The sequence below is a fragment of the Neophocaena asiaeorientalis genome, unplaced genomic scaffold (assembly GCF_003031525.2).
Source record: "Neophocaena asiaeorientalis asiaeorientalis breed wild unplaced genomic scaffold, Neophocaena_asiaeorientalis_V1.1 scaffold110, whole genome shotgun sequence".
NCBI classification, from domain to species: Eukaryota; Metazoa; Chordata; class Mammalia; order Artiodactyla; family Phocoenidae; genus Neophocaena; species Neophocaena asiaeorientalis.
Genome location: NW_020175053.1, coordinates 2,639,925 through 2,664,572, shown reverse-complemented (window position 1 = coordinate 2,664,572; position 24,648 = coordinate 2,639,925). Strand labels below are relative to the sequence as shown.

At 45.9% G+C, this 24,648-nt stretch overlaps 1 protein-coding gene across 3 annotated transcripts in view; it reads right to left on the bottom strand.

The window, feature by feature from the left end:
- PTPRM (protein tyrosine phosphatase receptor type M) overlaps positions 1 to 24,648 on the bottom strand; it is a 743,754-nt gene that overhangs the window by 64,717 nt on the left and 654,389 nt on the right. For all 3 annotated transcript variants that reach the window (XM_024763901.1, XM_024763902.1, XM_024763903.1), the window contains 2 exons: positions 18,618 to 18,694; positions 15,065 to 15,101 (listed from right to left, as the gene is read on the bottom strand). In XM_024763901.1, coding sequence (XP_024619669.1) covers positions 15,065 to 15,101; positions 18,618 to 18,694 — 114 coding nt within the window. The remainder of the gene's footprint in view (positions 1 to 15,064; positions 15,102 to 18,617; positions 18,695 to 24,648) is intronic.

The window sequence follows — 24,648 nt, the reverse complement described above, 5'->3', positions numbered from 1 at the left end:
AGGAAGGAAGGGAGGAAGGAAGGAAGGAAGGGAGGAAGGAAGGAAGGAAGGGAGGAAGGAAGGAAGGGAGGAAGGAAGGGGGCCTGGAGGTGGTGGGCCCAGTGGGCTAGAAAGCTGAGCCCAGGTATCAAAAGATCAAGTCCAGAGGGAGCCCCTGAGCTTCCCGCAGATGCAGACAGACATCAGTGTCCAGAGTGGAGGGATCTACTCTATTTATTGAACAAAAACTCCTGAGAGTGCTCCCCTGGTGGCACAGTGGTTGAGAGTCCGCCTGCCGATTCAGGGGACGCAGGTTCGTGGCTCGGTCCGGGAAGATCCCACATGCCGTGGAGCAGCTGGGCCCGTGAACCGTGGCCGCTGAGCCTGCGCGTCCGGAGCCTGTGCTCCGCAATGCGAGAGGCCACAACAGTGAGAGACCCGCGTACCACAAAAAAAGAAAAAAAAACTCCCGAGAAACAGGACAATGTTGAACATGAACAGTAAAGAACCGTAAACAAAGAGATCATGCTCCATACCAATTAATGAGAGGGAAAGTTATAAAATACTCTAGATATATTAAAAAATATTAATATCTTCTGAGGATGGCTCCCTGCCATCCACAAGGCCGGTGGAAACCAGCAGTGGAGACATCCAGGCAGTGACGGGAACCCCAGGGCCCGCGATCACCTGGTGGTGATTCTGGGGCAGGAAGGTCACACAGGGCTGGGCAGGGGGACAGGCCCCTGCTGGCCTCACAGTGCCACTGACAGGCTCCCTGGCGCAGAGCAGGGGCTCAGGTGGGCTTCAGGCCTGGGCTGGGCTGCCACAGGAGCCGGTGGGTCATGGATGCATCAGCTGACCTTTGAATCAGACTGGGGTCGACAGGGCTGCCCTTGGAGGACAGTTTTGGATGCAGCCGAGCAGGATTTTAGCGAAGTACCATTGCTTTGTCAGCAAAGGAGCCGAGGGCTCTGGGCTGGAAAGTAAGGGGACCTGGGAAGCGGGCTGAGAAGGATGGTGGACAATTAAATGAGGCAGGTGGATGAGTCCTCAGGCCAGGTGTGTTTTACATGCACCATCTCATTTATTCAGCATCACAACTATGTTTCTATCTGACGATGAAAACCAGGCTTAGGAGGCTAAGTGACTTTGAAACTGGGATTCCCACCCACATCAATCCAGGTACATTCTGAAAATTTCAGAATGACCCCCAAAGCCCAGGGGCCTTGTTTGTGCACATCAGCCTTTAACTACCTGATAGGACTGGATGGTGTGGGGTGCACACCGAATGGCAGAGCACAGAGGGAAGGGGCGGGGACCCCAAGGGCAGTGCAGCTGCAGAAACTAGGAGTCCTGGCTTTGTGCACTGGCCGGGCGTAGGCTTGGTCAGGCCCTGTGGCATCCAGCTCACTCCATCGGAACCGAAGACCCCTGATGCTGAAAGACCCCTTTTCCGATGTGGAAAAGAGAGGCCTAAGATTTATGCATTCATTTTCAAGCTCATAAATAAAAGTCGCCCTATGGGCTTCCCTGGTGGCACAGTGGTTGAGAGTCCGCCTGCCGATGCAGGGGATACGGGTTCGTGCCCCGGTCCGGGAAGATCCCACATGCCGCGGAGCGGCTGGGCCCGTGAGCCATGGCCGCTGAGCCTGCGCGTCCGGAGCCTGTGCTCCGCAATGGGAGAGGCCACAACAGTGAGAGGCCCGAGTACCACAAAAAAAACAAAACGAAACAAAACAAAAAAAAGTCGCCCTAAATTTCTGATCCATTATTGTTATCGCTGCTGCTGGAGATAATCTAGAATAAGTATTATGAAGTCAGTTACTCAACGTTCCAAACATCAGATGTCCCTTCAGTGGTTTCTGAATAAGTTTTTATTACAAAACTTTGAGTTTTCAATCTGATGCTTCTTTAACACTTACGTTTATAATTTTACATTTAGTAGCTTTTCATTTTTGCAGCAGTGAAACGTAAAAGGTAGAATATGCCACCATGCTTTACGGACTGCATCTGTCTGGTATGTCACAAAAGTGACAATGGTGACACAGAAAGCAGTTGGCTTCTGCATTAATAATTAGTAATCCTTAACAACACTTATTTGATAGGTGCATCTGCTCTCCCCTGAGGCTACTTAAGTGAAAATCATGGAATTTTTATGAATAATTTTTGGTTTCAGCTGCAGAAAAAGAAAAGTGAAGTTGAGACGGCTAGGTTCACAGGATGAAATTTGCTTATTTTCCTGAATTGTTAAGAATATCCCCCCCCCGATTACCATTTGAAAGAAACAATAAAAATCAACTAAAGATTTAGAAGCAAACACTGGGAAATTGTTCTGTGATGGGGAAAACTTGGGAATACTTTATTTAACCTAAATTCAAAAATATAACTGGCAGCATTTTCTAAGGACAGCTCTCATGTGTCCAGCATTACAGGGTTAGAATGTTCACCAGTGGAAATTTAATTTAGTGACCAGTCCAATGGAATTTTAATTTTAATTTAGTAAAAGAAGAAAAGATTGGCATTGAAGCTATAATGAAATAATGCCTTATTAGAAGTAGGGTTATACCTAAATAGACATTTCTCCAAAGAAGATATACAGATAGGCAACAAACACATGAAAGAATGCTCAACATCACTAATCATTAGAGAAATGCAAATCAAAACTACAATGAGGTATCACCTCACACCAGTCAGAATGGCCACCATCAAAAAATCTACAAACAATAAATGCTGGAGAGGGTGTGGAAAAAAGGAACGCTTTTGCACTGTTGGTGGGAATGTAAATTGATACAGCCACTACGGAACAGTATGGAGGTTCCTTAAAAAACTAAAAATAGAACTACCATACGACCCAGCAATCCCACTACTGCGCATATACCTTGAGAAAACCATAATTTCAAAAAGAGTCATGTACCAAAATGTTCATTGCAGCTCTATTTACAATAGCCAGGACATGGAAGCAACCTAAGTGTCCATCGACAGATGAATGGATAAAGAAGATGTGGCACATATATGCAATCGAATATTACTCAGCCATGAAAAGAAATGAAATTGAGTCATTTATAATGAGGTGAATGAACCTAGAGTTTTTCATGCAGAGTGAAGTAAGTCAGAAAGAGAAAAACAAATACTGTATGCTAACACATATATATGGAATCTAAAAAAAATAAAAGGTTCTGAAGAACCTAGGGGCAGGACAGGAATAGAATAAAGACGCAGACGTAGAGCATGGACTTGAGGACACGGGGAGGGGGAAGGGTAAGATAGGACGAAGTGAGAGAATGGCATGGACATATATACATTACCAAACGTAAAATAGATAGCTAGTGGGAAGCAGCCACATAGCACAGGGATGTCAGCTTGGTGCTTTGTGACCACCTAGAGGGGTGGGATAGGGAGGGGGGGAGGGAGATGCAAGAGGGTGGAGATATGGGGATATGTGTATATGTATAGCTGATTCACTTTGTTTTAAAGCAGAAACTAATACACCATTGTAAAGCAATTATACTCCAATAAAGATATTTAAAAAAAAAAAGAAGTAGGGTCGTAAGTGATGACTTTATAATGACATTAAACAGTGGGTTTTTTCTTTTTTGGTTACTACATTTCCATGGTTCTCACGCAATGACAAATCCCTTCTTATACTGGAGTAGGTTTACCCACTGCCTGAGTCTTTTTTTTTTTTTTTAACTTTTCTACTTCTTTTCCTTTTTTAAATTGAAGTATAGTTGATTGGTGAGCAGGAACTTGCTGAGTACCCTGTTTCTCCTAACTTGGCTCACAAGGCACTCCCCTTATATCTGAAAAAACTAGGCATCCACTGTGTGTGCATCCACTTCCTCTAGGACACACCATCCACGTGGTGATGTTTACACCTCACTCATACCATCCCCTAAAATTCTCCTTTCAGACTGAAATAAGAAAGTGTGCCAACATGAACTGTGCAAACACTCATGGCTTTCTCTAGATAATTAGTGTCATGGGATGTCAGTTTCCAGGTGCATTACTAGAACATATGAAATCCTGATTGGACACCAAAAGGTCATGTCAGATTTAATTACGAGAAAATCGGTATAAACCAAACACTAATGGACAGGCTACTATAAAATCTAAAACAGCTTGGGAAACCTCTGTCTGTAGTATCAGTCATAACCCCTCAACTCTTGGCTCTTTTTTGATTAATAATCTGACTTTCATCTTATTCACTAAAAATAATTATAAAATACTTAAAAACAATAAAATAGTAGGTATTATTTAATGTGTTAATAAAGATAAATTTAATCAATAGCCACTTTCTTCCTAAGAGATACCAGAAACTTCGTATTTCATCGTCACCTTCCCATTTTTTATATTTGTATTTTCTAGTATCTTAATTCCAATATGAGTTCATCCTATGTTGATTGGTCATTATTATAATTCTTCTTCTGTTATACATTTTTATAGCCTTCATAATTTTTATTGTGGTTTTCCTTAATTTATCTTTACAAGGAGAAGTTTGTGCATTTCCACACCACTCTTAACTATGTCTCAAGTCAACGGTAAAAACATAAAGAAGCACCTTTTTTTTTTTTTTTGTGGTACGCGGGCCTCTCACTGTTGTGGCCTCTCCCGTTGCGGAGCACAGGCTCCAGAAACGCAGGCTTAGCGGTCATGGCTCACGGGCCCAGCCGATCTTCCCGCACCGGGGCACGAACCCGTGTCCCCTGCATCAGCAGGCGAACTCTCAACCACTGTGCCACCAGGGAAGCCCAAGAAGCACCTTTTTAAAAACAGTAAACTCAAAACAAAATGACTCAAGTATTCTGGATACCTTCTTCCTTTCCCTCACCCATTATTTTAAGACCTTAAAAGAAGAAAATAAATGAAAATAGTGGCTTTGAGACCTAACTTTGTCATAATATTTTTAGAGGTTTTCTTTTTTCTTAAGCAAAAGCTACATGTGTTAAAATCAATTTATTTTTATTTATTATTAATTAATTAATTTATTTTTTGTGGTACGCGGGCCTCTCACTGTTGTGGTCTCTCCCGTTGCGGAGCACAGGCTCCGGACGCGCAGCCCCAGCGGCCATGGCTCACGGGCCCAGCCGCTCTGCGGCATGTGGGATCTTCCTGGACCGGGGCACGAACTCGTGTCCCCTGCATCGGCAGGCGGACTCTCAACCGCTGCGCCACCAGGGAAGCCCGAATCAATTTATTTTGAATCATTTCAAAATAAAAGTCTACAAGATCACCCATGGAAGCCTTAAAATAATTTCTGATACACAAACAGTCCAGCCCCACCCAACACAGACAGGCTGCAGAAACGGGCCAAGAGCACACGTCTTGCCCTTTGTCTCCCTCTGATTTCCCCCTCTGCTCCTCTGTCATCATTATTCTCTTTCCCAGATCATTGCTCAGCCCCATTTTCTCCTCCAGTGGTTTCCTGGCCTTCCAAAGCTCCTCTCCAAAGCATCCTTGTGCGATTCTTATATCAGAAATTGGTTTGGAAGAAGCCTCTTGGGAAGGGACTTGTCTGGTCTTTGGAATTAAGCTGTTTTCACTTACACGTAGTCTGACTCTAAGGATGCATCAGAGAGGCCTCAGGACTCCACGTTGGTGTTCTTTGCTGCTATCAGAGACGGTCAATGTCTGCAAGACTTCAAAAACTGAAGGAAAATATGCTTCCTGCAGTTGATGAGTTAGCTTATTGTCTTTGCAACCCACGTTTGTTTAAAAGTCAACAACAGCGACGATAATTTTTGTAGTCTGGAGGGGCATGCAGGATGCTGGTGAAAATGTAAGTGGTTCCCTTTGGTACATCCTGGAAGAAGCACTAACAGGTGTAGAATGTATGAGCTTTTATGAAAATGACATGAGCATACGCTATACTTGGGTTAAAGCCTGACTACCTATGCGCTTTGAGCGATGTGTTTTCGGAATCAATGGAATAATGATAAGAATTTTAGCTAATACTTACTGAGAGGTTGCTGGCAGAGCTGGAATCTGAGCCTCAGCAGTGTAACTTCAGTGTCTACACTCTAACTAACCACTCTGCTCTACTGCCTCTTGCAGGGGAAAAAGCCTTGTCCTAGTTACTGACATAAAACATATTTGTATATGGAAGCAATTTTACGGCCAAATAAAATCTTTAGGTTTCAAAGATTTGATTGTGACCATGTTGCCTAAGCAAAGGAATATTTGTGAACAGAACCAGTAACAGGGTGACTCCTGGCAGGACTAGAATGTTCCAAAGCATTTCTGGAAGCCCCATCTACCTAAATGAACCGTTACTTGGATTTTGTTCCTTTCGGACTATACTCAGCCCTCCTCTAGAATCACGCCACCCTAGCAGTTATATAAACACTTGCAGCTTGCAGTGGTGCCCCTGTGAATGGGAATGCAAAGGCTGCTATTATTCTTGACGTGGAAACTCAAGGCTAAAGGCAGGTAAGTCATATGTGAGTGGCAGCAAAGATGAGGCCTCCAAAGAGGAACTTGTGTATAGAAGACAACGGCAGGGTGGTGGGCAGCGTGTGGCAAGGGTCCAATCTCAGATCCAGAGACGAGATGCATTCCCACTGGTCCCTGATCCCCGCGACAGGCTTGATGGAGATACCGCGCGAAGAGCTGCGAGAAGGCGGATGAGAAAGCGTCTGCAGCCTCGGGAGGGAGGAACATGACAAATGTTCACATTACAAGAGCCTCTTGCTGGCGGAGTCACAGAGCATCCATCAGGCCTGTCTCCAAAGAGAACCCTCGTGCACTCATCCTGAGTGCTTGTTCACGCTCTAAAGAGGGGCACGGAGAGAAGGCCATCAAGGAGAAAAGAAAGAATGGCAGGCTTCAGAGTGGAGGGGTTGGGTGACCCAAAGGATCTGCCTGCCTTCTGTCAAGGAGAAGCAAAGTGAGAAGGGGAAAACCTCCACATGTTTCAGGGGCCACTGCCAGAGAAATAAAAGCTTGCATTACTAACTTCTTTAATTAAGCTTTTTTTCAGTACACAAGTGGGATCCATTTTTATTTAAGAAAAAGAGAATGAATGTGATAAATTAATAACGTAGAGGTAAGCTGACACCCTAGGCACGGCGGAGTGCAGGCAATCTCAAGTTTTCGACGGCACTGGGAAATCTCCAGAAGCATCCCTTTGAGTGAGAAGGCGAGAAAAAGAACTTGCAGTGGCTAGAAACTTCCTCAAGTTTGCTGCCTTGAGAAACTTGTCCAAAACCGTATCGATGGGCGATAAAGGACCCTGGTCCCGAGACGCAGGAAGAGTGTGGTTCTAGGGCAAAATCAGGCCTCACTTCTCCACCTGCTCAATGGTTTAGGGCTGGGAGAGAGAAACAGCTAAAATACTGCCCAAATCTGACGTTGCTGTAAACTCACAGATTGGTAACATTGGTTGCTTATATACATGGCACACTGTGTAATTCCCGAGCCATGCTCTATTCCCAACCCTGCACTTAGCAGGCACTTGGTAGATGCACAGAAATATTGCTTCAATTTTCGATGAACTATGCCTGAAAGGAACAGCTTGGCTTTGCAAAGAGGGGTGAAGGCCGGGGTAGGCAAGCCCCAGAGAAAGCACCTGGGGGGTGAGTTACAGCTCTGTCCTTTCAGGACGGAACCTGGAAGAAAGATGTGACCTCCTACGTTTTCCTCACTGTTAACCAAGGCCCCTTAGGAGGCTGGAAACACACGATGCTCCCCCTAAGTTGAACACGGCGTACGCACTATTAAAATACGAATGTTCACCCGTACAGTTCGCAAATCCTTTTGCAATCGTGACTCATTTGAACTGACATGATGAGAGTCACTTAAATCTATTTGTGCTTTAAGTTTCAACCGTTTCAATTACAAAACAAGAGAGTTGGACTTAAAGGTTTTTTAAAGTTTCTACCATCTCTAAAAGATGCTATCATTTTTCTACTTCAAATCAGGAACACTTCTAAATTACTCTGAAAGATTTAAAAAGCATTTGTTTCCAGGCAGTTGAGGACCCAGTACCTGTGAGACAGCATTTGTCTTCAAATTATTCTGTATCAACTTAGGTTCTGTTCCTTGAGGGATATGTTTCTGCCATAGCATCTGTGACAACCCTGAAGGATGGTACCTAACATGATCTATTTTTGGTTTCATCTTTTAATATGCAAGCTGACTTTAAACGTTCTCCCTTCTAATGAGAGAGTTTATTAAGAGCACAGGGCTGAGCCATGTCTGTGATCCGACCTTTTGGCTAATTGGCCAGTAACTTTTGAAATTAATCTGGTGAAGAAAAACTATTGTTTTAAAGGAAGTTTGTGGATAAGCTGTTTTTTTGAAACTGTTCATTTTCCCTTGGAGACCTGCAGATGGAGAGTAAGATGAAGGTGGGCCCTGCATGGAGACCTTGGCCCTGGGTGTCGGGAATACCTAGACCTCCTCAGAGGTCACTGTTTCTCTAGGTATAAATCACACTTCCTCAAAGCCTCCCTATTTAAGTTTGGAAACTAGAGCATACTCCAGTATACCGGGCAATACTTTTAAATCAACCTCTAATAGGATATGATAAGTGAATCCAATCATAACCTACAACCCACTGACAATGCGGGAACAGCTTAGCCAGGAAGAACAATAGCTGCTAATGGAGAATTTGTACCTGAGGTGTGCGCAGAGCTGGTGCTTGGAGGAAGGAATAAGAACAAAAGTTGTTTACTGAGGGCTTAGCTTTTGATTTAAAAAAATGTTTCCTTTCAATTCTACTGAGAAATAATTTCAAGTGCTCATCTCCACCTGGAGGTCAGAACCCAGGAGACAAAAGCTCTTTACAGAGTGTGTAGAACTTGCACTGACCCTCTGGCAAGTCTCAACTTGCTGAGGGAAGCCGCGTGCGCTTCTAGGTACTGGTAATTACTGCTTCAGACGCCTGGGAAAATTTAACCCATATTCATCTTTCTGAAAATCCTTATTAACAATGTTCATGCCACACAGGGTATGTGGATGAAATGCAGAAGAAACACAAATGAAAAGTAAACAGAATGGAGTCACTGTAGCAAAGTTCCAACTGTTTTGCAGTAGTGGAGGATAGGAGGTATTTCCACTGTAAACCTTCACACCCCACGTTTTTATTATTTTCATGTAAGAGTCTGCCCCTAGCTCAAAGTCTCTGGAGGAAATTTGCTTTAGGTTTCTCTTTTCCATATTAGTAACAGCTTATAATTATGGACAAATAAGACTGCCTATCTAAGGTGTAGTTGGGGGGCCATACATGCATGAGCAGAGTCAGCGGGGAGCTAAGCAAAGTGACTTCGACAAAGTGGACAGTCTCCAAAAACAATGCCTTGATTTACTGACATGTTGAAAGAAAAAGTGTTCACGAGAACAGGAGGTGACCAGCCCTTAACTTAGAACAGACACAGTCACAGATACTGGAGCTAAAAATCCATCCAGGTCAGTAGACACCGTGTCAGGCCAGTGGAGGTGCCGTTTGGCTTGGATGGAGTATTCTACTGCCTGGTTGGTGCTGGGCACGTGGCAGCTCCCCATTCACGCATCTGCTCATCCCTTCACTCCCTCCCGTGCTCCTGCCGTCCCACTGGGCATCTGCTTCGTGCCTGCCCTCCACCAGGCCGTGAGTAGACGCTTGTGGATCGCTGGATGAACCCTGTGGCCCTTCTGCGGATGCCAGGCCATGAAGCAGCCTTCTGCTGAAGCATCTTCCTCTCTGGCTGGCCTGAGACACAGACTACCCTTGCCAGGCTGAGGGCAGTTCTGTCCGATGGACAGTAAGTCTCTCTCAGTTCCTGGGTCTATGACTTGGAGTCCTGAGATATGACACTGAGCGTTCAGAGTCTCTGGGCGGGAAAGATGAACATCTTTTAAATTCTAGATTGTTAAAATCCATATAATTTACTCTCCTTGAGTATAGGTGCCCCGACACCCACTTTACCGTTTCTTTTTTTCTGAATTGTGCTAATTCGACAGGGTTGGCCATCCATCTAGAGTTCTGAGCTCGGCCTTGATCTTGCCATGCAGAGTCTCTCTGTTACCATCAGCATTAACTCCTTGGATCAGCTAAGCCCTGGACCAGGGTGTCTTCCAGATGCCCAGCTGGGAACAAGGCGACTCCAAACGCTCAGTGTCGTATTTCAGGACATTTAAGACAATTTTAGTTAAGAAGCATTTTCAGGTATGAACGTATCATAGAAAATTTGCTTTTTGAGATGCATCACAACTTAGGAGGAAGAGGTTGGATCCTAGACTCATTTTGTAAAAGATTCACCACGTGATTTTGGGGGGTGAGCTTCATGAGGCCCACTTTCCTGCCCCACCAGACACTAGAGAGATGCTTGCAGAGCCCTGATGCAAGGCACAGGCACTCAGCTACGTGTTAGTTCTCCCCATGGGCCTCAAATCTATTTATGAAATGAGACGAGTAATATCTTAAACGGTCAGAGGACAGAAAATACATTAAATTAGTTACAGCACAAAGCCTAGTACGTAAAAGGCACTTAATATTTACTGAATGATGGACAAAGAAAAATGCCAAGTTTCAGAAAGGAAAGTATTATATAAACCCAAAGTACGAATACAGAAAGAAAATGTATCTACCATTTTTTTCTTAAATGAGAAGGAATCACACTTAAAAATCAACAGTTTTGACACTAGAACATATTTAATATTAGAAAACATACTTTAGTTGTATGAAACCTGGATTGTTGAGTAAAATAAAAACTACAACTGCCCCCTGCCATTCCTGTTGTCTGAGTCATTCATTTCTATCCCAAATTTTCTTGTGGTTACTCCCTGTTATCTTTGTTTGCAGGTTTTTCTCTCCAGGATAATTCCACACTAATTAATCTTCTTAAAGCACTGTTTTCACCACCACAAGGTGTAGAAACATCCTTCCTTTTTCCCTCCCTGCCTTTCATTAAATAACGCTCCTTATTCAAAGCCTTTTAATGTGTCCTCACTTTACCTGTCAGTTCTTTGTTCTTAACCCCTCTAATTCAGGGGTCTTAATCTAGGGGGTATAGATCTTTCAGGCTGGATTTTAGTAAGTTGGAGAATGCCTGAACTTCTGTGTAAAATTGTGTGTCTGTGTGAATTTGTCCTGAGAGACGATCCATTTCAAGAAGCGACCTAGAAGACCTAAGATGCCGTGGATGAAGACCCTTCCCCCTCAGGCGGTCTCCCTCCTGCCCACTGCCAGGGGCTGTGCTCCTCCTGGACCTTGGGTGTCCTACCACTCGGCCCATCCTCTGGATGAAGACCTGCCTCCCCCTCTACCCTCCGTCCGGCTCCTCTGAAACCCGGCCAAGCACGGGTGCCCTACCCCGTGACTGCGATGTGCTCCCCCGGATTTCCTATCCTCTAGGTAGGATCTCCCCGTGCTTCTGTGCATCTCCAGCCCACAGATGAGCTTGGAAGTGAGGCAGAGGGATGGGGTGCTGGACAGCCATGTCCATCCCAGACTTACAGCCATTTCTTCCACAACTGCCTCACACTGTCTTTCCTGAGTTCTCTGAAGCAGGACCCTTGAAGTCAGTTTGAAAAATAAACGTAAACAACAATGAAGAGAACGCTTCTCGTTCTCGCACCACGTGGCTGGCAGGCGTTCTCCCGAATCGTCTTGGAGGATTACGATCCGTTCTGGGTGACCCTACCCGCCTGTGTACTGCCTCTCTCCATGAACCAGCTTTTGAAATCCCAGCTCTGCCCGGGCTCTTTGTGTGGACAAAGCAGCCACGGACGTGAGTTCCTCTCCTCTGATCCCTGGCACGCCAAGTGGTTAAGTGCTGAGTGTTATACTTGTATTAATGGCTGGCCAGGCAGATGTGATGAAGTGCATACCGGATCATCAGTATATTAGCTGCCAGATGGAAAACAATGAAAGGGTGGGGAGACGGGAAGAACACACTCAAAAAGCCACCGATCTGGCTTGAATGCGGTCCCTTCAATTTGCAGGAACATTACCATTCTCATCAAAGGTCAAAGTCAGTTACTGGTGGAAAAAAATCAATAAAGTTGAGGGAGGGGGAGAGGCTGAAGGGATAAATTCATGACACGCCCTCTGCATTGAAGGGACTTGCTAGAAATCTATGTGATTTCCAACTCTTGGGGATAAAACCAGCTGTCAGGAAAATAGACGATTCATGTAGTTTCAGGGGTTCCTGCTGTGAAGTGATTTTAAAGACTCATCTCAGTGCAAAATAGAGACGAAAAAAAAAGAGCAAAGGAGGGATTCAAAAACTGCACCTGCCTGTTAGACTTCATCACCCTTTTTGCTGGACTTTGAGCATCAGCTTGTTTGTGGTTTTTGTGTTTTTAATGAAAGCTACCCACGAGCATGTTCTATTTACCTTTCCCAGGTCAATTACTGCAGACGAGCAGGAATCTTTATTACCGGCAACCCGAGGCCACCAGTTACACTGCGCTTGCGGCACACGCTAGGAAAGACGTTCTGACTTACCAGTCTGCACATCACGGTCTGAAGGTATGACTCATAACATGATGGGTACTGTCTGGACTGCATATTAGATTAAAAATCTGCTCACTCCTTCCTCCTCCTGCTGCACCAATAATAGAGATGGAAGGACTGCCTGGTCGTGGAGTCCAATCTGTAGCCCACCCAGCACCGAGGAAAGGGCCACGCTCGGTGAGCAGCAGGGTACCCTTCTCTGCTAAAGGCACCGTGGTGGTCTCCTACAAACGTTACATTTGCTGCTTCTCAGCTGCCTACAAGTATATTTGCTCATGAATGCTTGAGAGGTTGAAGGCGGCCAAGGACGACTGCTAAGCAGTTAAGTATGGTGACCTCCCTCGGGGACAGAGGGGCAGAGAGAATGAACGAAGGGAGGGGACCCATGTAGGGCTTTGCGGGTTTCAATCTCTACTTCTGCTGGCTGTTGAGTCACGTGAATCTACGGTGAAAACTGTGAAAATTGGAATCAGATTTAATTTTTTGCTCATACTTTCTATGAAAACGTGGGCTGCTAATCAAGAACTCTGGAGCGTTCTGTATATTTTGCAATAAAATTTTCATGTAAATTTGTAAAAACTGCAAATTTCAAATAATCATCAGGTGTATTAAATCAGAGCTGTTATGACCCTGACTTGGGGGCATTCTGAAAGCCTTGCGGATTCATGTGAAGCACTAGTGATGGTTCCTCCACAGGCATTGGTTAGTTCGGTTTGGAAGCTCCCAGGGTTGGACTCAGAGGTCCGGAAACACGTCCTCGTTCTGTCTAGATGTGAGACAAGCTGGGCACTTGCTCTCTGAAGCCCTTAGCACCTCCTAACAAGGGCCTGCCTTGTGCCAGGCTCACACCGGGCACTGTCTGTGCAGTGTTTCTTCTGACTGCAAGGCGACCTTGGAAGGAGACTTTACTGATGTCATTCCAGGGAAGGAAACACACTGGACCTGGGTGTAGAATCTGTAAGTGGTGACATAAGACTGGACCCTACGAGTGGTGCCACCAGGCTTTTGCTGTGGCCGTGGGGATTGAGGGTAAGGCTCCATTTTGGCTACACCCAGAGTTTGTCCACCCCAGAGCTCTGGTGCCCAACACCACCAGTGGGGAAAAGCCAAATGTAGCTCTTTAAGTCAACATTAAAACTTCAAATTCAGTTGGGATCCTCCCAGACCGGGTCACGAACCCGTGTCCCCTGCATCGGCAGGCGGACTCTCAACCACTGCGCCACCAGGGAAGTCCCGCAGTGCATACATTTTGAGTAACAGTGACCACGAATGACTAGCGGCTACCATGCTGGCTGGCACAGACAGAGAAGATTTCCACCAACGCAGGAAGTTCTACTGGCTGCTGCTGCTCTAAGTGTTGGGATTCTGGTCTCTGGCTACGACCGCCTCTTCTACCTCGTGACTCATTCACTGAACTTGGCCTCAATCCTTTAGCGCCTTCCTTCTCCTCGTGGCGCACTGGACACCTCTGACCTACCCGCCTCCAAACTGAGACTTTTCCATCCATGATTCCTTGTCACCCTTGATTCCCTTGCTCCTTTGACTTGCTCTTGGGCAACCCCCGGCCAACCCCCAAATGTTGGCAGGTTGCATCCTTTGGATTTCCCTGTTCCTGTTTCTGGGATATGATGCATTACCAGAAACGATGATAAAATAATAAAAGGGAGAGAACGTATTCTCTATTCATCCCTAACTCTTCAACCCTGGCAGGTCCTCTCTGCTTCCCAGCACTTCTTTGGTTCACCTTGTATTGACTCACCAACTCATCCCTGACAATGCCTCTTCCTGAAATCCTCAGATCTCCCACGATCCTCACCCTCTACAGATGACCCGCCCCATCGCTGGTGGGGTACAAAAACCACGCCATGTATATATATGTACAATTGAATCACTTTGTGATTCAATAGCAGAAATTAACACAACGTTGTAAACAACTATAGCTGAATAAAATAAATTTAAAAAAGAACAAAACCACGCCATGAACTTCCCCAACACGTTCCTCTGACTTTCCTTCTGTTTCCTTTAGCCAAAGTGAGCCACGAACTGCTTTCTACCCAGGAGCACTGACTCGCTGCTTTCAGATCTTTGCTCGTGATGTCTCTCTCAATTAGATGTTTTCTCCCCGCAAGCTCACCTCTGCCACAAAGCTGTTTTTGAATCATCCCACCTCTTTCTTGTCCGAGTTTCCCTAACCTGTTATCTGTACCTTGCACACAAGGTTTTAAGTGATACTGCATGTGCAAATGTCCTCTCCACTGACCCACACCAATGTGAGACGGGTACTTGCTGTATTCGGCTTGCATTCCCAGCAGTGACCAGCTCAGGTCTTTATCCAGTACCTATTTATTCAAGGAATATCTATATATCAATTTTTGCAAATGTCAGATTAATTGCTAAGGCAGACAGAGTTAATTCAATAATTAACTGATGAATACATTTCTTCTAATGATCTCAACATGAAGTTCTAACCGAATGATTACATCACCAGGACCTCTGATGGGAAACCAGGGTGCATGTGTTGATGGCTAACACTGCAATCGTCGGGGCTACAGCACTGTGCGACAGAGCTCCTAGGGAGGGTGGGCTGGGTGTGAAATGACAGAGCGGGCAAACAACCAGAGAAAGACATCAAAGCTGGAATCAACTTACCTTGCGTAGCAATATAATGATTGGGTCGATGATAACCCTAAAAATAAATGAGAAAGAATATTTGACAAACTGAAAAATCAATAAGCAGCATAGAAATCACATGCTAAGTTTGCCAAAATGATGCACCTACAAATACCAATAGCTGCATCGTTTGAAAGTTACATGACCAGACCTGGGACTACTGAGCACCTCTTAATAAGCCAAGGTGCATCAAATATAACAGTCCTGATGCCTGCACGGCGGGGATTGGGTGAGTAACTTAATCACACACAGGCTACGAGATGATGGATGAGCAGAAAACACTAACAACTTATGGATTTTCTGAAATAACATGACCACAACTCTGATTAAAGTATAAGCCGGCTAGAAATGTGCAACAGGATTTCATCTGTGTTTGGGATGTTATTGGCAATGTGACAAAGCTTTAACGCATATCCTGTTACATCAATATAGGCAGTTATATCAATAGTAATACCAAACACCATTTTTAAACACCGCTAATGCCAAGACATGATGCTGTAGCAAGGACCAGGAATTTAAAGAGGTAGAAGTTCTGCAAGACCCCTTCCTTTTATCATGACCCTACTAGAAGGGGGAAAGATGAAAACTGGGACCAAAGCAAGAAGGAAACAAGGGACATCACGGGATCGATATCTGGGAAAGATAAAGCCAATTTAGAGAAAATGACACACAGGTAACATATAATATCACCACGGACCTTAATACTTCCCCTTTCTGTCCCCTGAGATGACCCAAAATACTATGCCCAAAGCCAGCTGAAAAAGAGAATAAAGATACTTGGAGAGGAAATACCAATTTCTCAGACCACTTAGATGCATATCTGTTACATCTTTTTGCCCTTAAAAGCAAGTCTACAAGAGTGAACAACCAAAGCAAACACATTCTTTTGTACAGCTGGCCTGCTGCAGGTGTCTGACATAGAGTCATGACAGATATTAAGGAGGGTTATTCAGATGATCGGTCATTTCCTGCCAGCTGGTAAGCTCCACGCAGCAAGACCTGGTGGGACTCAGCACCGTATGTGTCAGTCTGCAAGGTGCTGGGAGATGGGGGCTGGCACGGTCCACGGAGACCTCTGATGCCGAGCACAATGGCAGTTCCCAGGCCTCCCCTACTTGACCTGCCAGCAGCATGAACACAACTGAACCCCCGAAATGCCTTCTTCGTTGGCCTCCGGATGTGACGCTCTGGCTTTCTCCCTGCCTGGCCGCAGTTCCCGCTCTTCATTCCTTCATCCCCTCCTGCTTTCCCTGGTGGCGATGCTGGGACGCCCTGTGTCTGGACTCTCCTCTGTCTACCCCACTCCCCTGACGAGCTCCTTCAGCCTCATGGCCGTCGGCACCCTGTGTCCTGGGAGCCCTGCATCCTCACCTCCTGCCGCGCCTCTGCCCTGAAACCCTGGGGCGAACCAGTGCCGACTCACCTCCCCTCAGACGTCTGACACACATTTAAAGTTGAACTCATATAAACCCAGCTCCTCATTTCCTCCCCACTCCGAGTCCGCTCCAACACAGTCCTGTGCAGATAACAGTGACCCCACCTCCTGAAGGCATGAGGGCCCCTCCTTCCCCAGCCTCCACCTCAGCCCAGACCCAGGATCCTCCCGCCTCCCTCCCTCTGGCCGCCTGCCCCGGGCCAGGCCACCCTCAGCCACCTAGCGGGCCTCCTCGCTTTGACCCCCCCGCCGACCTACAGTTCGTCCTCCTCCCGGCTTCCAGATCCCTCACTCCTCCACAGCTGCCGGGCATGCTCCACAGCCAGGCCTTTTCCTGGGCTGCCTCTCGGCCTGGAGGCTCAGCCCCCAGATATCCCCCCGGCCCAGACCCCCACTTTCTCGGTGGAGTTGACACTCCACTGCCACTGTGTTTCTCCCACCGACTACGACACCAGAGAGACTTAACCGACTTGTTTCATTTGTGGGCTCTTCCTCCTGGTTAGATCATCAGGTCCGTTATGTCAGAGCTTTTTTCTTTTTGGTTTTGGCTTGAACTGTGCACAGTTACAACACCAGTGCCTCAAACAGTTACTGACCTGTAATAGGTGCTCAATAAAATCTCACTGACTAAGTGAAAAGGGGCCCTGAATTCTCTTTTCTCTGTTAGAACGAGAACAAATGAATCTGGTATTTTCATTACTTTTAGGTCCTCCCTCCTCTGTGTCTCTACCCAGCCATTCTTTAGAGCTTAGTTCAAATGGCCTCCAGGACAAAGCCTGATCTGATCAGAGCCACCCCTCAGAGGGTGGTTTAGCAGATGCTGAGGACTTAACAGCATCTGAGGCCTGTGTCAGGGGCAGGGGTACAGCAGGACCCGGACACTGTCCCTCTGCTCAAGGACCCAGAGGGCTGTGGGAGCTGGGACTGTGGTGTGAACAGGGTTCTCCTGGACTCTCCCCAGGGAACGAGTGTCAGAGTGAAGACGTTTCTTACTTCAGCTCCTAAGTTGTGAGGCCTCAGGGAGAAGGTACAAGGTCTTGGGTACCTCTGAGTACTCCTGTGCGGCACTCCCTAAATAGTTCCCACATAAAGTAATAAGTGTACTGTGCGTTTGGAGGAAACTTTGCTTTAATAAAAACTTCTACCTTGCATTGGATATGTTTTTGGTCATTATCAAATGTAGGGTCTAGGGGTCTTTGTTTGAAGACTGAGATACGAATTAGTCTTCAAATAATCCTCCGTCAGCCCTCAAATCTATAACCCCCAAATGCCAAACCCTCCCAAGAAGCACTACACATAACATTCTTGTAGTCATTTTTAGGTAACTCTTAGAGATTGTAATGCTAGTATTTTTAGTAATACTCAACCAAGACAAGAAAGCAATCCACATATCTGAATAAAACTTGTGCAAGGAAGTACTGATGGATTAAGAAACAGTATGAAGTCCAAGCACAGAGGATGCCTTGGAAACTGAGATCTGTTTAATGTAAACTTGGGCCTTGGAGGTAACAGCAACTTTCCCTTGATTTTCAGTCTACACTTTTGATTTCATTCATTCTTTCAAGTGAAAACATGCTGTCTCCCAAAGAATTTATTCTAATGGAAGACATTAAGTTAACATGATGCAGAATGAACAAAGGAGCAGGCTTCAATAATTAAGCAGCCTACATATTTAATGACACGTCTTGCACACATCAGAGGTCCCGGCTAACAGCTGCAGATGACTTTGAAGGCAACTTGAAAGTGCTGTGATGACAAGAGATGGTAAATCATCAAATTAGGAATTAGAGAGTTTTGTCCTATTAATATGCAAGCAGACTTTTTTAAGTGTCAAATAATCCAAGCTGTTGACAAAAAAATGGAAATACCATTTTCTTAGTCCACAGAAGCGTGGGATGGCAAAGGAGGCAGGGAACGTCACGGGGAGCTCACCAGCCCGAGGCTGACATGTCTCCACCATCAAGTTCTGCGTGTATGGGACAGGGCATGTGTTTGCTCCCAGGGTTGGACCAGCCTGTGTCCACGCATCTTAGAGCAGACACACGGGGTGCTATGTGTCGGAACACACGGGTTTACTGACAGTTTCAAGATACATACATCGATATAATTTCCATTGATATAGTCTGAGTTGTTGTCTCCTTCTATGGTCTGCAGCCTCACCCGGGAATGATCATCTGCAAAAGGAAAAAAAAAAAAAAACAGCAATTAACAAGAGCTATCTGTCAGGCTGCTCAGAGCCCCACCATGTTTAGCACATTACAGAGAGGTATTCCACATCCACGCTGCTTTAAAGATAAACGAAGAATTAAATACTACACGCCTACATTCTTGCTCTTAAGACAGGGAAGGGTTTTTATAATCCTTTGCGTTTTACAGGAAATCTCATTAACTTATTCTTTGATCATTTACAGATGTGAAGCATTGGCAGAGGTTTGAAACTTTGACCTAGAGTCCTGTGAATCACAGTGGAATGATTTCTTGATTTCTTGGACTGGAAGTTCAACAACTTCACTAAATCACATGTGAGCCCTGAGATTCTGAAGGTTGCCTGTGACATCCACCTTGACAAATGATGGTTATAAACCACGGCCCAGCCTCCCAGGAGATGTGGACATGGTTCTAACCTCAGTCATTGACCCAGAGTTCTCTCCCCCTGCCCTGAGGGCATCGGCTGGTGGAGCAAGTCTGTCCCCATCAGCCACGTGACCCCAGGCCACTCAGCTACACCACCAAGCCTCGGCCACTCACCTGAAGGAGGGATGACAGCGCCTGCCTCACACTGGGCTGTTTAAATAATTAAACAAAAACACAGACTGCTGACACACACCAAGTACTGTATAGGGGTCATGATGGCGGTCCAACTAGCTACAGTAAACATTTTTTCTGAATGGAAAATTTTCTCCATAAATGCTACTGAGACATCTCAATAATTTCCTTGAAATCTAAATTATAAAAAGGAAAGTGCTAAAACCTCTATAAGGGCATGGATTTTCCTGTTTTGCTCACTGTCCTACCCCTGACCCCTATATCAGAGTCTGGAACATTGCAGAATTTCCCCCAAATATCTTTTAAATGAGTCAAAAGTGAACTTTTTTTTTTTTTTAAATACATCCTTTAAAAATTGTTTTCCTAAATGAATGTTATTTGAAGCAGAGGAGCCCTTTCTTCCAATGAAAGCTTACACCCAAACCCAATATTTGGCAGATAAAGGCCAGCTGCTCTGAGGGGGAAGGAGTGTGGTCTCTGAGAGGTGGTCTGGGGAGAGCACTTTGCAAACCACTCTTCCCCTGATGCAGGGCAGTGGGAGCTCCTGCCTCTAAACTGCTGACATTTCATTTGGGTTAGTGGGTGAGAAATGATACCCCCAGACTGAGGCAAGAGCCAGGGAGCCTGCAGGTGACAGACCGTCTGACCCAAGGTCACTGGACGAACTGTCGATCTGAACCCGTTCCTTGGCTTGACGTGCTGAGTGAGAGCCAGCGTTTCAGCTGATCCCTCTGGTTCAGCCCTCCTTGGATGAATGTTCTGTGTCCAACAGTGGGGCTAGAGGGAGATCCGTGTCGAGCTTCTAACTCTCCTTCATTGATGGGGCTTCTCACTCCAGTTCCGGACAGACGGTCATATCGTTTCCTGTCTGTGCCTTACGATTAGCCTGGGCTCAGTACATTTACCCGGAGAGTGGGGATAAAGTGGGTGGGACACGGGCGAAGCCTGGAGGGAGCCGTGTCTCCCTGCTCTGCTCAGGGAGAACATGTGCGGGCAGAGGTCCCGCGTGTGGGCTCTGGGGTCAGGGGTGCCGGTTGGAACCCCTCACTTGTGATTTCGGCGAGTTGCTTCATCTCTCTGGGCTTTCCTTTCCTGAGCTGCAAAATGGGGATTCACAGTGCCTCCCCATGGGGTTATGGTGAGCGTGAACATAACACACAGGAAGAGATGAGCAGAGAGCCCGGTGTACAGCGAGTGATGGATAATGCCAGCTGTTGTTATCACCACGTGCTGGGTGACACACACTCGTGCTTTGCTTCTCACCATCTTTACACTGGCTGCCCGAACCGACAAGAGCAACCCGGGACCCACGGGCAGGCAGGAATTTTCCCCGTGGTGACCTGCTCCAAGAACTAGTTTCCTAGAATCCATTTTGCCTAACACCAGAGGCCCCTGTCCAGAGTTTGCCCGTGTCGTGGGGGGGTGGGTTCTTGGGGCGCTGGGACGTGTGGATTGTCACCACTTTCGCACGTGCTGGCAGAGCCAGTGCACACACGGCTACCGCAGAGGGAGCTCGAAGCGGCTCTGCGGGTAAAGCCATTTGAGCTTCCCAAATGAAAGATGCTACAACAGAATCGAACCACGGCTCTTCTGCACACACTGGGCTTTCAGTCGGCTCCTCTGAAGGAGGTTAGGTTCACTCCCTGTTCTCCCTGACTTTCCCTGGGCTGTGCTTTAAAAGGCAGGCACCACATTCGAGCCTCCTAATCTTTAGACGCAAGGCTACCTCAGGATCTGTTGTGCTCCTTGTCAGAATCCCTCCTCTTTCATGCTTTATATCCCTGAGAACCTCAGGAAGAATGCCACCAGGTCCCCGCGATCTACCACCACTGGGCCTCTCAAGTGGTTCTGGAATGTTCTCATTAGGGACTTCGATCTCAGACGAGGCTGCACTCTCATCTCCCATCAACAGAGCCTTTGAAATAAAGAATTTCCCCAACACCTTCTACTAGTCAATCAGTTAACCCCCCACAGAGCTGTTTTTTCTTTTTAACTTCACTGCTATTTCTCCATTTCTTTTTTAAGAGCAACAAATGTCAAAGATTTTTATTTAGTTAATGAAGGAAGCAGGAAGATGTTACAACTGGTTCAAGGAGAATTTACCAGCAGGTCTATCACCAGATCTAGTTATCTAGACAGATAAATAGATATAGACAGATCAATCTATGCAGGTTTATAGATATAGACAGAGAAGTAGATAATCTAAATCAGGATATGCCATGGAATGAATTTACAAAGAAATGGAAAACTGGCTCTTACTGGAACTACTGACCCCCTAAGGACACCACTCACTTACATATTATTTCTCCAAATTTAATTGCTCCACTTCCCGCATGACATAGAAACCTGTAAGACACATATGAAGCCTATTTCCTATGTAGACTGGATTGTTTTTATTTCTCTTTATTTGTATGCTCTTTCTGTATTTTAAAGCTGATTCTACAATACTATGTATGACCCCTTGTGGTCAGAGACCACGTAGTGTCCACTCCGAACATCCCCACAAGGGTCCTTCATGAGGGTCACAGTGCCCACCCGCAGGGCTCCTCTCACAGCCCAGCAGCGATGCTGCCCAACACACAGCTATGGGCACCAAGGATGACCTCTTCTCTAGCCTAATGAATATGGCGGAAGAAGGGCAAGTTGTGTTCAGGCGAGGCTCACCGGGGCTTCCCTGGGTGCCGGCCACGGTCCGGTTGTGGACTTGGTTAGTGCTTTTACGAGTGTTTGCTTTACAACAATGTATTAACCCATATATGGATGTATTATACCCTTTTCTGTACCTATATTTCACACTTTAAAAATATAAGAGTCCACCTTGAGAATAATACGCTCGGTGAAATAAGCCAGACACAAAAGGGCAAATACTGTATGATCCCACTTATGTGAAGCATCTGGAGTGGTCAAATCCGTGGAAGCAGCAAGTGGGATAGTGGTTGGCAAGCGCTGGGATGGTGGGGAAGAGTGAGCTCTTGTTTCATGGGTGCAGAAGAAACCTAATGTCACTGAACGGTACACTTAAGAATGGTTAAGATGCTAAGTTCTATGTTGTGTGTGTGTTACCAAAATTAAAAAAAACGAAGAGCCCACTTTCTCCACGCCTCCTTGTAGGATACCTCCTCACATTCCACTCGAGCCCTGGGCTCCTAGGAAGCAGTACTTTCAAGGTGGGAAGGGCACCTCGAGGACCTGCTGTCTCATAGCCCGTGGGGTCCCTTCTGCTGGTCTCCTCCTGAGAGGGGCTCGTTCCCTTCCACGATGAAGGAGAGGCAGTGACTATATGGCCTGCTCCTTGAGGACAACTGCCATACTTTATAAAGTGTGCTGAGTAGGTATGTTTGGGAATTATTGAGATGAGGCCTACGAGGTGTTCTTTCTTTCTGTGACGACATTAAGTGTGAGCACTGATGAGTTAGTGTCAGTTGAGACAGGCAGGCAGATATTTCAGCAGGGAGAGTGGGCTCCCCCTCGGGTAGGAAGGAGAACACGGGGGCAGGAGCTGAGCCCACAGAGAGAAGAGTATGGGGTTTCCTTAAAGATCTAAAAATTAGAGCTACAGAGGATATGGCAATTCCACTTGTGGGCGTATATCTTGGGAAAAGCATCCATCAACAAGACACATGCACCCCAATGTTTAGTGCTGCCCTGTTTCCAAGGGCCTAGACTTGGAAGCAACCTAAATGCCCTTGGGAGGAAAATGGATAAAGAAGATGTGGTACATATGTACAGTGGAATATTACTCAGCCATGAAATGGGGGGGCTGGTCCTCGCACAACTGCCCTTCTTGGGTGGGATGTTAGCACTTATCAAGTTAATCCTCTGCCTCCCAGCGGGCTGTTGGGAAAACCATCCGTCCTAAACAGCAGTGAAATTAATAGGAAAGTATCACCCTCCTCCACGCTGAGCCAGTGAAAGTAAAAGCAAAAGTAGTAAGAGAATCCGCCCCTCCAGCCACAAGAGTCTACTCCAAGCTGCTGCTCGGATACCTGAGAACGACTTGGCAACAGAAACTGGATTCTCAGACATCCTCTTTCACATCAAGCCCTCATCTCAGGTGACTATAAAAGCAATAAATATAGATTGTTGGAGGCAAATAAAGCAGTACATGGAGGCTCACTGCCATATTTTCTTGAAATCTGATTCACCTTGAATCTGATGCCAATTAAGAAGACTAATATGTACCAACCATTCTTTTAGAAAAGCTCAGTGCCTTCTGTTGGGGCTGAATAGTATCAAATGACTATAGGGAGATGCCCAGAGGATGTTTCTGGCCTGAAGCACATATGGGGTCACTCAGGCAAAGGATCCACAGAAACGCCAGCTGCCCACTGGCTTAACCCTGTCCTCCCAGTTGGCTTTGGAGGCCGACCAGCTGGAAGTCGGCCAGAGTCCAGCAACTGGGTCAAAAGGAGGAAGAAGCTTGGAGAACTAGATTGCTCAGGTATGAAGGTTGGGAAATCCAGTGGGATTTGTGGTTAACAATAGGTCAGTTACTGACCACGAAAACCAAGCGGTCAAGACTGCAGGGACTTGGTGTTTCTTGGAGACACAGCTGGGTAAGGCTGACTGGACCTGACTCTGGAGTTATAAACTGTCGTCCCTGTTTCTCTCCTAGGATGGGTGTGTTTTCTTGGTTATTCCAAAGCCATTTCATGTTCACATTGGGTAGTACATGAAAATAACAGGGCTTTGGTACTCAGAGACCCTGATTCAGATGCTGGCTCTACTCATCCCACCAATTGTGAGCTTAGACAAAATCTGAATCTGCTGAGCTTCATCTGTAAACGGGGGTGACGGTGGTTCCTTCATAGGAACGTTGAGGAGACCAAGTGAGATAATACATGTCAACATAGGACAGTTCTCTCTCAAGAACATAGAACAGTTCGATCTTAAGAAGATGTGGGAGATACACACACACACACACACACACACACACACACACTGGACTATTACTCAGCCATAAAAAAGAATGAAATAATGCCATTTGCAGCAACATGGATGGACCTTGAGATTATCATACTAAGTGAAGTAAGCCGGACAGAGAAAGACAAATATGTAATATTGCTTGTATGTGGAATCTGAAAAAATGATACAAATGAACTTATTTACAAAAAGGAATAGACTCACAGAGGTAAAAACAAACTTATGGGTTACCAAAGGGGAAAGGGGAGGAGGAGGGATAAATTAGGAGTTGGGGATTAACAGATACACACTACTATATATAAAATAGACAACAAGGACCTACTGTATAGCACAGGGAACTATGTTCAATATCTTGTAATAACCTATTTATATATATTCAGTTTTATATATACATAAAATTGAATCACTTTGCCATACACCTGAAACACTGAAAATCAAC